The 13,485-nt window shown below is 42.3% G+C and overlaps 1 protein-coding gene across 1 annotated transcript; it reads right to left on the bottom strand.

Moving 5' to 3' along the window:
• Nucleotides 1-3,609: 3,609 nt before the first annotated feature.
• LOC138887250 (uncharacterized) lies at nucleotides 3,610-13,200 on the bottom strand. Its single transcript, XM_070168974.1, has 7 exons — nucleotides 12,701-13,200; nucleotides 11,866-11,922; nucleotides 9,719-9,788; nucleotides 8,603-8,868; nucleotides 4,508-4,751; nucleotides 4,000-4,170; nucleotides 3,610-3,858 (listed from the first exon to the last, which is right to left on the bottom strand). The coding sequence occupies exons 1-7, from the start codon at nucleotides 13,198-13,200 to the stop codon at nucleotides 3,610-3,612; spliced, it is 1,557 nt and encodes a 518-aa protein (XP_070025075.1).
• Between the last annotated feature and the right edge of the window lie 285 nt (nucleotides 13,201-13,485).

Here is a 13,485-nt window from a genome sequence, read left to right as displayed (position 1 = left end):
GAACATTAAGATGCAGCTGCATAATTTGATCAGTGCCATATTCCATAGGCATTTCTTCTATTTCCCAGATGCTCTTGGAACAATTGTCTGCTCATTAGCCTTTTCATTGCTATTCACCATAGAAGAAGCAATAGCCTGCATCATTTTGAATTGATGCTCATATACACTGCCTAGCCCAGGAATTACTGTTGTAGTCTGCTCAAAAATGTCTGTTCTATTGATATCACCACCTTTTCCATTGCCTGTGTTTTGGTATGACCCTACTATATCATCCTAACCTTCACATTATCATCAAATTTGTTCTCCAATGCATACACCAGAACACCATCTACATAGGCAAAAATCTTTCCAGTTGCTCTAGGGATAGGGTTTAATGTCGTTGCTTCATCAGGTGATCCTGACGCCTGGACTGACATTGCCAGCTTATCGCCTGAGGTACCTGGCTTTAGGCCTTGCGTCGCCAGCCAATTTCCTGGGGAACCTGGCTTTAGGCCTGCCGTCGCCAGCCTATCGCTAGGTGGGCTGCTATCACTCACTTTGTCTCCTGTTGTCTTTGTCGTGCCTAGTTGATCATCCTCTACCTCAATTGCACCACTCCGCAAAACATTTGTTGAATTTACCCCATCAATGTCCTCAAGCTGCCAAGAATCTGCAAATGTTTGAGACAGAATATCTTGACATGATTGGTTTGTAGTCACATTGAGTTGCCTTAGCTCCTCTTTGCTAGTTCCAAACCTTCTATGAACCTAGTCGATTGTGGATTCCTTATAAGCCTTTTCATCAGTACTTTGATCACTAGGAACAATAGGATTAGCCTTAGCTAAGTTCCTATTATGCTGATCTTCTATCACTTTCTCAACTGCTTCCTTCTTCACACGCTTAAGTTCCTATTGATTGCCTTCTCCAGCTGGCTTAACATTAGCATCTTCCCCAACCTTAACCCTGGAAGCCTTAAGATTGGGGCTTGACACTCCGGTATTGCCTTCCTTTTCCTTCTCATGTCCCTTCTGGGATTGCTTTTCCCCATGTTCCTTCTTCTTACCATTGCTATGATCCTCACCTTTGCCTTCAGTAATTTGTAGAGTAGGTTGATGAACTTTCTCAACCTCTAGTGCATTAAACTTGTTATTGGTTGCTACTTCCTCAAGTTTGGCCTTCCCTTTACCCTTGTCAGCTTCCTTACCTTGTTTATTATTAACAATGTGACCCCTATTATCCCGTTGGTATTTGTTCTTCCGTGCTTGTATCCATTCCTGCTTGGAATGATTGGTAGAAGGCTTACCAACCACCTTTCCACTTGAAAGAACCTTTGTTGAATTTGCAGTTGTAAAAAAAAACATCAGTGCTTACCATAACTGTCTTCTCCTTGCCTTGAACCTCAACATCTTCATCAAATCTCTTGTGTAATTCAGGATGAATTACCCAGCATTCTGGCTCACTATGCCCTTTTTTCTTGCAAAGCTTGCAATATTTTGGCATATAATCATACTTAATCCTAATCGGTTTAAACTCTTCTAGCCCAGATTCATCAACTTCTTCCACAATCTTAATACGTTGAGGGAACTTACCTAACAAGTTAACTTCCACCTTCACCTTAGCACAACTAGGTCTAGTCCCATTTTGAGTTGCGAAGTTTATATTTAAAGGATTACCAACAACATGAGCTAATGAAAATACACATTCCTTACCAAAGAATTTTGGAGGAAGTTCTGGAAAGCTAATCCAAGCTATGGCAATTGGAGTCTCTTCATCAGGTGACTACCATGGATTCCATTTTGTACAACGCATCTGCCACATGTCTGATTGAGCCTTTAAACAAAAAGCTGGTTTTGACAGAAGATGAACATAATCCTCCAATAACAGCTGCCTAATCAACACATGATTATCTTCAATTAAACCAATTGAACAATGACCTTTAATCTCACATTGAATTGGAATCACTTTACGTAATTCACCAATAATAGGCTTCCCATATTAAAATTTCCAAGAACTGCAAGTTGAAGTCCTTATGTACGATGGATTGCTTCACTTCTTGTTTCTTCCACTTCACAACTGGTTCTCCATGAAGGAACTCAACTGGTTTCAATGGTAGCATAGCTAGGGTTTGCATATGCGTATTTATGATAGTAGGGTTTAATAAATTTGCATAAGATTTAGGTGGATTAGGGTTTGTAGAGGTTAGTAACGGCTGAGTGGGGGAGGAAGATGACAAACCAACTTTGGGAGGAGGCTGGCCACTAGCCGTGGAGGCCATGAAGGGCAGTCGCCGTCGTGCACTTTTAGGAGAGAGAAGAGATCTTTTAATTCAAAGATATCTCAAAGAAGTCTACTATTATACGAGTTTCATACTTGTAAATCTATGAGAAACGGCTCAAGGGCCAAAACGCAAATACACCTCGAATACTCGGGGACTGTCATCGACTGTCAACACATTCAAATAACTAAAACTCAAATTTATAAGTCATCAAAGAGGCGTCCCCCAATGCAAAGGCCAAGGCCATCATACACGAGGACTAACTTTTTGGACAAGTTCGAAAGGTTATCGCGAAACAAATCTAAGAGACGCACCCGAAGGCTACAACCGTATTAAAGACTATGGTTATATAAAAAGTCTAAGGCCGAAATAATGCGGTTCAGAGATGTCCCACTTCTGCCATAAGTTAAAGGCCTTCTAATACTTTGAAATATTGGTTAAATAAGTCTACCCTCGGCAAAGCAAATAAAGAAGGGCTTCGATAAAATCAGCCCCTTGAATAATTTAAAGGCTTTGATAATATCAGCCTTCCGATCAATTGGACCCTCAAAAAACCCAACGTGTACCAAAAACACATGCTAAGGCATAAAGAAATTTTCACTAAGTCTTTTAGCCGAAAAGAGGGAAAAATTTTAGTCGTTCGAGTGGCCGAATTGGCCCAACTTAAAGAGCCTAAGGGCCAACCGAAAAAGAGCCTAAGGCCTATTTGGTAAGCCTAAAAGGTCCATACAATTAGAATTCGAGACCTCGCTCTCACTTAATTCGAACCCAAGGGTTCGATTATCCCAAACCTAAATGAATAATGGTTTGATAATGGATCGGGGACTCACTATTACTTGGTATAAGCCCTTAAAGCTCTATGCCCAAAATCTCGAACTTATTTGAGCTCGACCATGGCAGTTGCGAAGAAAACATCTAAGATAAAATCTCTAATACATAAATAAAGAGGATGAATTCATTGCATAAATTTTACAAGGCAGGAAATATCAAAATTCTTCTTTTATGTATGTTGAAAAAGATATCTACAAAGGACTGATAAAAGGGTCATACAAAAAAAAACAATACAAGAAGAAAGGAAAATCCAATCTATGCCCAAGGATGGTCTCTCCCTTGGGTGCAGCTTCTCCTTCTGGCCCAGCTTCATCAACGGACCCGTTTTGGCTACCTTCATCATCGTCATTGTCGGAGGAGGAGACGATGAACTTGGCATCGGCCTCGAGTGCTTTTTATTGGGCTATCTCCTCGGTGAGGTCAAAACCTCGAGCATGGATCTTTACGAGGGTATCCCTCTGGGATCCACACTTGGCCAAATCACTGACCCGTTTCACTTGGTTGGAGGCTTCCCTCAGTTCCAATTAAGCATCCTTGCCATACTTTAGGTACACAACAATTATCTTGTCAGTCGTGGCCTTCGTTCTCTTGATCTGGGCCATAACTTCAGCAACCTCAGCCCCGGTTGCATCAAGTTTGGCCTCGAGCTCATCGATATTCTTGGCCTGGGCCACATTTTTTACTTTGACTTCCTGAAGCTGAGTCCCAGTCAAGGACAGGTTGGCTAGGACAACCTCTTTCTCACCAGCAAAGCGATCCATGTTTTCCTTCCACTGGTTGCATTCGGCCTTAACTTGATCGACTTCCCATCAAAGCTACCCGATCATGTCCAATTTTTGTTACAGATGATACATTGAAGTGTTAGACTCCACAATTGGGTAAACTAGACCATACTCTTGCAAAACGAGGGTTACCTGTTTGTCTAGCTCGGCCTCATTTTGACGAGCTTTGGCCAAATCTGCGCGTATGTCCTTGAGCTCCTCCTCTTTTTTACTGCAAAAGAGCCTATGGGCCTTCCCTTCATCCGAGGATCTCTTGAGCTCGGCCTCAAATTTGCTCTGTTCAGCTATAAACTTAGCAATGGCCTACACAGGAAAAAGCGATATTTGTTAATGCAGAAGAAGAAGAAGAAGAAAAAATTGGAAACAATAAGAGTTAGTGCTTACTTGAGAGAAGATACGATGAGCCTCTTCGAAGAGGGTAGATGCGTCATTGAGGTAGGTGGCATCATCGACCCCAGTAAAAAAATCCTGGAAAGGATCTTCATCGAGGAACTTACTCTGGTCGGGCGTTCGCAGAGCTTGAGCGTCCTTTATTTCCTCCTCAGAATAAGATGGTAGAGGAGGGGGAGTGACCTATTGTCATTGCCCCAAGAAAGTTGCTCGGGGTGGTCTGTTCAGCCTCTAAGTTCTCGGTACTTGCCCCCTTCGGTGTACTTGTTGACAGCGAGGGAATAATCTCGATCTTAGGAGACTCGGTGGCCTTGCCAACATTTTTCTTCAGAGTCTCCTCTTCAGCAGGCAAGGTTTTCGGTTCAAAAGACTTGACCACCTCAGTTGGCTTCTTGGTTCTGGTCACCAACGCCGACTCTCCACCCTCGTCCTCTTCTTCGTCATTCAGTTGGTGGATTGAGTCTATGTCCACTTGAATGAGTTTTCTCTTCTGCCTTCAAGCAGGGGCTCACTTATCCTGGTGGTCTTCAGGTTTCGAAGCCCTTTTTCTCTTGTTATCCTTCCCCGATTATGGAAATGGGGGACTCAGCCTCTTCCTCGAATGGGGCTGGCCTCATTTCTGAGGCATCTTCAATACCTACATAAATGAAGAACATACATGAGTAGGGTGACATATTCACTAAAGCATCAAAAACATGCGCAAGGACTTACCTTGATGTTTGGCCTCCCATTTGCCTTTTGACAAATCATGTCATTTGTGCTCATTATACGTGGAGGTCGCGGCTATTTTCCGGACCTAATCTTCGAGGTCATAGATTGCATGGGGCATCCAAGCAACCGCTGCAAAAATGGTAAAGACATCAGTTAGTAAAGTACGTTGGGCTTGTACGCCTTATATGTATATTTTGTTTGGTTGCCAGCGGTTGTAGTTATGATGGATTTATCGCCCAGCTTTATATTGATGTTTAGTCAACATTAGTTTCTATTCAGCTTTATATTTTGCTTCACAATTTATCTTGCAATGTTGCCTCATGGCCAAAGTATGACATTATATGTTTAGAGTCCCTTAGTCGCAAGTTGGTATGAAAGGTCAGATGAGGCACCGGGTGCCGGTCTCGCCCCCCAGGTTCGTGCCGTGACAATGGAACATTTCATAGGAGGACGTTCGGTGGACCATGGGCGGTATGTTTAGGGCTGGCGGACACCGATTATGTTCTACAAGAAATCCACAAAAGGTACTTGTGGGAATCACTCCGGCGCCGAGTCTTTGATTCGCAAAATTATTAGAACAAGGTATTACTGGGATAACATGGAAAAAAACACTAAGGGGTTTGTTAAATAGTGTGATAAGCGTCAACGATTTGCAACGATGATTCATCAGCCCGAAGAGCAACTTCACTCAATCCTGTCCCCGTGGCCTTTCATGAAATGAGGAATGGACATTGTTATCCCTCTACCAACTCCCCCAAGTAAAGCTAAATTCATTTTATTTTTTAACTGATTACTTTTTTAAATGGGTGGAAGCACAGGCCTTCGAGAAGGTCAGAGAAATGGAAGTTATTGACTTTATCGGGGATCACATTGTTTGTCGATTTGAGATACCTACCGAAATTGTATGTGACAATGGGAAGCAATTCGTCGGCAACAACGTAACGTAGTTCCTTGAAGCACACAAAATAAGAGGATCTTATCAACACTGTACCACCCGAGCGGGAACAGATAGGCCGAATCAACAAACAAAACTATCATTCAAAACATAAAGAAGAGGTTGGACGATGCAAAAGGAAAATGTAGAGAAGTCCTACCTGAGGTTATTTGGGGTATTGAACAATATTGAAGTCCAGCATGGGGGCGACTCCATTCTCATTAGTATACGGCTCCGAGGCCTTGATTCCGATCAACGTCAGGGAACCCAGTGCAAGATTTCGACATTCATTGGAGGTTAAAATCATGAGGCTATGAATACTAGCCTCGAGCTACTAGATGAAAAACGAGAAGCTACACTTTTTCGGATGGCAGGTCAGAAAGAAGAATCAAGAGATATTATAATAGAAGGACTAACCTTCAACATTTCGGAATCGGGGACTTACTTTTACGAAAACTCACCCTCAATACTCTAGACCCGAATCAAGGGAAACTAGGCCCGAATTGGGAAGGATGATATCGAGTCATCAGAGTTGTCGGTAAATGATCTTACAAACTTGGCACGATGGGAGGCTAACAATTGCCTAACAATTGGAATGTATCACTACTCAAACGATAATACTATGGAGGTATGACCTTCTCTTTTTTTCCATTTGAATTTAAAACTAACTCATTACAGGCGTTCGATTGATGATGTCGATCGCACCTTTCTACACGAAGACCTTAGGTTTTAAAGCACGCAATGCACTCTTTTTCCCTTAGATCGGATGTTATCCCAAATGGGTTTTTTTAGCGAGGTTTTTAACGAGGCAACAATTATGTGCTACCTAAGAGAATTCAACAGTATCCAAGGCTTCATTTCAATCAACCTCAAATACTTGGGGGCATCACCCTCGGAGGTTATATTTTCGAGGAAAATACTTCATGCCAAAGAAGGAATCGATAGGAAAACTTTGTAATGGGCCAAACGATCAGATGAACCTTGTCCATATAGAATAGTCGAGCCCTAATGGCAAAACTTGTATGCATGTATCATTTATTCAAAGAAGCATTCTTTCTATATCAAAACACTTTGTGTCTCAAAGAAGTCTACTATTATACGAGCTTCATACTTGTAATTCTATGTGTAACAGCTCAAGGGACAAAATGCAAATACACCTCGAATACTTGGGGACTGTCATTGACAGTCAACACATTCGAATATTTAAAACTTGAATTTATAAGACCTAAAAGAGGCATCCCCCGACTCAAAGGACAAGGGCATCATACTAGGGGACTAACCTTTTGGACAAGTTTCAAGGGTTGTCAGGAAACAAGTCTAATAGACGCACCCGAAGGCTACAACCATATTAAAGACTACAGTCATATAAAAAGTCTATGGCCGGAATAATGCAGCTTGGAGATGTCCAACTTACGCCATAAGTTAAAGGCCTTCTAATACTTCTAAAAATCGGTTAAATAAGGCTACCCTGGCAAAGCAAATAAAGAAGGGCTTCGATAAAATCAGCCCGTCGAATAATTTAAAGGTTTCAATAATATAAGCCTTCAAAAAGACCTCAAGAGGTATTAAATTATCGTAACACAAATAAATTACAAATGGGGTTCCGATCGATTGAACCCTCGAAAAACCCAATGGGTAAAAAATACATGACGAGGCATAAAGAAATTTTCACTAAGTCTTTTAGCCAAAAAGAGGGAAGAATTATAGCCGTTCGAGAGGCCGAATTGGCCCAACATAAAGAGCCTAAGGGCTAACCTAAAAAGAGCCTAAAGGCCAATGTAAAAGAGCCTAAGGGCTGATGTGGTAAGGTTAAAAGGTCAATACAATTAGAGTTTGAGACCTCGCACTCACTCAATTCAAAACTAAGGGTTCGATTATCCCAAACCTAAAGAAATAATGGTTTGATCATGTCTCGAGCACTTACCATTACCCGGTATGAGCTCGTAAAGGTCTACGCCCAAAATCTTGAACTTATTTGAGCTCGACCATGGCAGTTTCTAAGAAAACATCTGAGATAAAATCTCTAACACACAGTTAAAGAGGATGAAGGGAGGAAATATCAAAATTCTTATTTTATGTATGTTGAAAAAGATATATACAAAGGACCGATAAAGGGTCCTACAAAAAAGAAGAACAACACAAGAAGAAAGGAAATTCCTTTCTATGCCCAGGGTTGGTTTCTCCCTCGAAAGCAGCTTCTTCCCTACTTCGGATGCCTTCTTCATCGTCATTGTCGTTGGAGGAAACAAGGAACTAGGCATCGACCTCTAGTGCTTTTGCTTGGGCTATCTCCTCGGTGAGGTCGAAACCTCGAGCATGGATCTCTTCATGGGTCTCCCTCCGAGATTGATACTTGGCCAAATCACTGACCCGTTTCTGCTAGTTAGAGACTTCCCTTAGTTCTATTTGATCAGCCTTGGTATCCTTTAGGTACACAACAATAGTCTTATTAGTTGTGGCCTCCGTCCTCTCGATCTCGGCCCGGGCTTCAACAACCTCAACCCCGATTGCGACAAGTTTAGCCTCGAGCTCATCGATCTACTTGGCCTGGGCCAGATTTTTTACTTTGACTCCCCGAAGCTGAGCCTCAGCTGAGGCCGGGTTGGCTAGGGCACCCTCTTTCTCACTAGCAAGCTGATCCATGTTTTCCTTCAACTGGTTATAGTCAGCCTTAACTTTATCGACCTCCCCTCAAGCTACCTGCTCATGTCCAATTTTTGCTGCTGCTGATACACTGATGTGTTAGCCTCCACAGTTGGGCCAACTAGACCATACTCTTGCAAAACGAGGGTTACTTGCTCGCCTAACTCAACCTCATTTTGACGAGCTTTATCCAAATCTGCTCGTAAGTCCTTGAGCCCCTCCTCCTCTTTATTGTAATGGAGCCTCATGGACTTCCCTTCATCCGAAGATCTCTTGAGCTCGGCCTCATGTTGGCTCAGTTCGGCTCCAAACATAGTAATGTCCTACATAAAAATAAGAGATATCAGTTAATGCTAAAGGAGAAGAATAAATTGGAAACAATAAGAGTTAGTGCTTACCCGAGAGAAGAAACGATAAGCCTCTTCAAAGAGGGTAGATGCTTTATTGAGGTCGGCGACATCATCGACCCCACTATAACAATCCTAGAAAGGATCTTCTTCGATGAACCTACTCGGGTTGGTCGTTCGCAGAGCTTGAGCGTCCTTTATTGCCTCCTAAGAATAATATGGTAGAGGAGGGGAGTGACCTATTGTCATGGCCCCGAGCAAGTTGCTCTAGGTAGTCTGTTCAGCCTCGGGGTTCTCAATACTTGCCTCATTCATTGTACTTGTTGAAGGCGGGGGAATAATCTCAATCTTAGGAGACTTGGGGGCCTTGCAAGCATTTTTCTTCAGAATCTGCTCTACACGAAGCAGGGATTCCAGTTCAGAAGACTTGACGACCTCAGTTGGCTTCCTGGTTCGGGTCACCAACGCTGACTCTTCGCCCTCGTCCTTTTCTTCTTCATTTAGTTAGTGGATTGAGTCTATGTCCAGTTGATTGAGTTTCCTCCTCTGCCTTCAAGCAGGGGCTCTCTTATCCTGGGGGTCTTCGGGTTTCGAAGCCCTTTTCCTATTGTTATCTTTCCCCGATTTTGGAAACGAGGGACTCAGTCTCTTTCCCGAACGGGGCTGGCTTCATTTTGGAGGCATCTCCAATACCTACATGAATGAAGAACAGGCATGAGCAGGGTGACATATTCACTAAATAATAAAAAACATGGGCGAAGGACTTAGCATAATGTTTGGCCTCCCATTTGCCTTTCGACAAATCACGTCATTTGCGCTCATTTACATGGAGGCCGCGGCTAATTTTTGATCCCAATCTTTGAGGTCGTGGATCGCATGGGGCATCCAAGCAACCACTGCAAAAAAGGTAAAAACATTAGTTAGTGCAGTACGTTGGGCTTGTAGGCCTTATATGTATTTTTTGTTTGGTTGTCAGCTGATGTAGTTATGACGGGCTTATCGCCCAGCTTTATATTGATGTTTAGTTAGCATTAGTTTCTGTTCAGCTTTGTATTTTGCTTCACAATTTGTCTTGCAATGTTTCCCCATGGACAAAGTATGATATTATATGTTCAGAGTCCCTTAGTCACAAGTTGGTACACAAGGTTAGGTGAGGCACCGGGTGCCGATCTTGCCCCTCAGGTTTGTGTCGTGAAAAAGGAACATTGTATAAGAGGACGTTCGATGGACCATTGGCGGTATGTTTAGGGCCGAGGGACACCGATTATGTTTTACGAGAAATCCACAAAGGTACTTATGGGAATCACTTCGGCGCCGAGTTTTTCATTCGCAAAATTATTAGAATATGGTATTATTGGGATAGCATGGAAAAAGACACTAAGGAGTTTGTTAAATAGTGTTATAAGTGCCAATGGCTTTCACCGATGATTCATTAGCCCGGAGAGCAAATTCACTCAATCCTGTCCCCGTGGCGTTTCATGAAATGAGGAATGGACATTGTTGGCCCTCTACCAACGGCCCCAGGTAAAGCTAAATTCATTTTTTATGATTGATTAATTTTCTAAATCGGTGGAAGCACAGGCCTTCGAGAAGGTCAGAGAAATGGAAGTTATTGACTTTATTGGGGATCACATTATGTGTCAATTCAGGATACCTACAGAAATCGTATGTGACAACGTGAAGCAATTCATCGGCAACAAGGTAACATAGTTCCTCTAAGAACAAAAAATAAGAGGATCTTATCAACACCGTAACACCCAAGTGGGAACAGACAGGCCGAATCAAAAAAACAAAACTATCATTCAAAACTTAAAGAAGAGGTTGGACGATGCAAAAGGAAAATGGAGAGAAGTTCTACCTGAGGTTCTTTGGGGTATTGAACATCATCGAAGTCTATCATATAGGTGACCCATTCTCGTTAGTATACGGCTCTGAGGCCTTAATTTCGGTCGAGGTTGGTGAACACAGTGTCAGATTTTGACATTCATTGGATGAGTCAAATCATGAGGCTATGAGTACTAGCCTCGAGCTACAAAAATGAGATACTACACTTGCTAGGATTGCGGCGCAGAAAGAAAGAATCGAGAGATATTATAATAGAAGGACTAACCTTCGACACTTCGGAATCGAGGACTTAGTTCTACGAAAAGCCACCCTCAATACTCGAGACCCGAATGAAAGGAAACTAGGCCCGAATTGGGAAAGACCATACCGAGTCATCGGAGTTGTTGTTAAAGGATCTTACAAACTTGGAACGATGGGAGGCTAACAATATCCTAACAATTGGAATGTATCACTACTCAACGATATTACTACGGAGGTATGGCCTTCTCCTTTTTTCCATTTGAATTTAAAACTAACTCATTGAGAGCGTTTGATCGAACATGTCGATGGCACCTTTCTACACGTAGACCTTAGGTTTTAAAGCACACAATACACTCTTTTCCCCTTAGATCGGATGTTATCCCAAATGGGTTTTTCCAGCGAGGTTTTTAACGAGGCAACAATTATGTGCTACCTAAGGAGAATTCAACAGTATTCAAGGCTTCTTTTCAAATCAACCTCGGATACTTGGGGGAATCACCCTCGGAGGTTATATTTTTGAGGAAAATACTTCATGCCAAAGAGGGAATTGATAGGAAAACTTTGTAATGGGCCAAATGATCAGATGAATCGTGTCTACATAGAATAGTCGAGCCCCAGTGGCAAAACATGTACGCATGTATCATTTATTCAAAGAAGCATTCTTTCTATATCAAAACACTTTGTGTCTCAAAGAAGTCTACTATTATACGAGCTTCGTACTTGTAATTCTGTGAGAGACAACTCAAGGGACAATACACAAATACACCTCGAATACTCGGGGAATGCCATCGACAGTTGCACATTCAAATATCTAAAACTCGAATTTATAAGACCTAAAAGAGGCATCCGCTGACACAAAGGGAAAGGACACCATACTCGGGGACTAACCTTTTGGACAAGTTTGAAAGGTTATCAGGAAACAAGTCTAATAGACGCACCCGAAGGCTACAACCATATTAAAGACTACAGTCATATAAAAAGTCTACGACCGGAGTAATGCATCTCGGAGATGTCCAACTTACGCCATAAGTTAAAGGCCTTCTAATACTTTGAAAAACTAGTTAAATAAGGCTACCATCGGCAAAGCAAATAAAGAAATGCTTCAATAAAATCATCCCCTCGAATAATTTAAAGGTTTCGATAATATCAGCCTTCGAAAAAGCCTTCAGAGGTATTAAATTATCGTAACACAAACAGATTACAAATGGGGTTCCGATCGATTAAACCCTTGAAAAACCCAATGGGTAAAAAAAATACAGGCAAAGGCATAAAGAAATTTTCACTAAGTCTTTTAGCCAAAAAGAGGGAAATATTATAGTCGTTCGAGAGGCCGAATTGGCCCAACTTAAATAACCTAAGGGCCAACCTAAAAAGAGCCTAAAGGCCGAAATAAAAGAACCTAAGGGCCGATTTGGTAAGGCTAAAAGGTCAATACAATTAGAGTTTGAGACCTCGAAGGCACTCAATTCGAACCCAAGGGTTCTATTATCCCAAACCTAAATGAATAATGGTTTGATCATGGCTCGAGGACTTACCATTACCTGGTATGAGCTCTAAGAAAACATATGAGATAAAATCTCTAACACATAGTTAAAGAGGATGAAGGGAGGAAATATCAAAATTCTTCTTTTATGTATGTTGAGAAATATATATACAAAGGACCGATAAAGGGTCTTACAAAAAAAAAGAACAATACAAGAAGAAAGGAAAATCCTATCTATGCCCATGGATGGTCTCTCCCTCGGGAGCAGCTTCTTCTTTGGGGCCAGTTTCATCATCAGACCCGCTTTGAATGCCTTCATCATCGTCATCGTCGTTGGAGGAGTCTAGGAACTTGGCATCGGCCTCAAGTGCTTTTCCTTGGGCTATCTCTTCGGTGAGTTCGAAACCTCGAGAATAGATCTCTTCTACGGTCTCCCTCCGGGATTGATACTTGGCCAAATAACTGATCCGTTTCTCCTGGTTGGAGGCTTCCCTCAGTTCCATTTGAGCATCCTTGGTATCCTTTAGGTACACAGCAATAGTCTTATTAGTCATGGCCTCCGTCCTCTCAAACTCGGCCCGGGCTTCAACAATCTCAGCCCCAGTTATGGCAAGTTTAGCCTCGAGCTCATCGACCTTCTTGGCCTGGGCCAGATTTTTTACTTTGATTCCTCGAAGTTGAGTCTCTGCTGAGTCCAGGTTGGCTAGGGCAGCCTCTTTCTCACCAGTAAGTCGATCCATGTTTTCCTTCAACTAGTTATAGTCGACCTTAACTTGATCGACCTCCTCTCGAAGCCGCCTGTCCAATTTTTGCTGTTGCTGATACACTGAAGTATTAGCCTCCACAGTTGGGTCAACTAGACCATACTCTTACAAAACGAGGGTTACTTGCTTGTCTAACTCGGTCTCATTTTGACGAGCATTAGCCAAATCTTCTCGTAAGTCCTTGAGCTCCTCCTCCTCCTTTTTACTGTAAAGGAGCCTCATAGACTTCCCAACTACGAGGATCTCTTGAGCTCGACCTCA

Source organism: Nicotiana sylvestris, chromosome 3 (genome assembly GCF_000393655.2).
Source record: "Nicotiana sylvestris chromosome 3, ASM39365v2, whole genome shotgun sequence".
Lineage (NCBI taxonomy): Eukaryota > Viridiplantae > Streptophyta > Magnoliopsida > Solanales > Solanaceae > Nicotiana > Nicotiana sylvestris.
Note: the sequence above shows the minus strand (reverse complement) of the source record. Positions and strands in the feature narration are given on the sequence as shown.

Bases quoted from the DNA above. Each gene is read 5' to 3' on its own strand.
- LOC138887250 (XM_070168974.1), bottom strand. From the start codon at position 13,200: ATGGATCGACTTACTGGTGAGAAAGAGGCTGCCCTAGCCAACCTGGAC. The intron at 4,171-4,507 runs GCAAGTACCGAG...TTTCCTGTGTAG, and splicing joins CAACAAGTACACCGAAGGGG to GCCATTGCTAAGTTTATAGC. The intron at 3,859-3,999 runs GTAACCCTCGTT...GAATGCAACCAG, and splicing joins AGGCCGAGCTAGACAAACAG to TGGAAGGAAAACATGGATCG.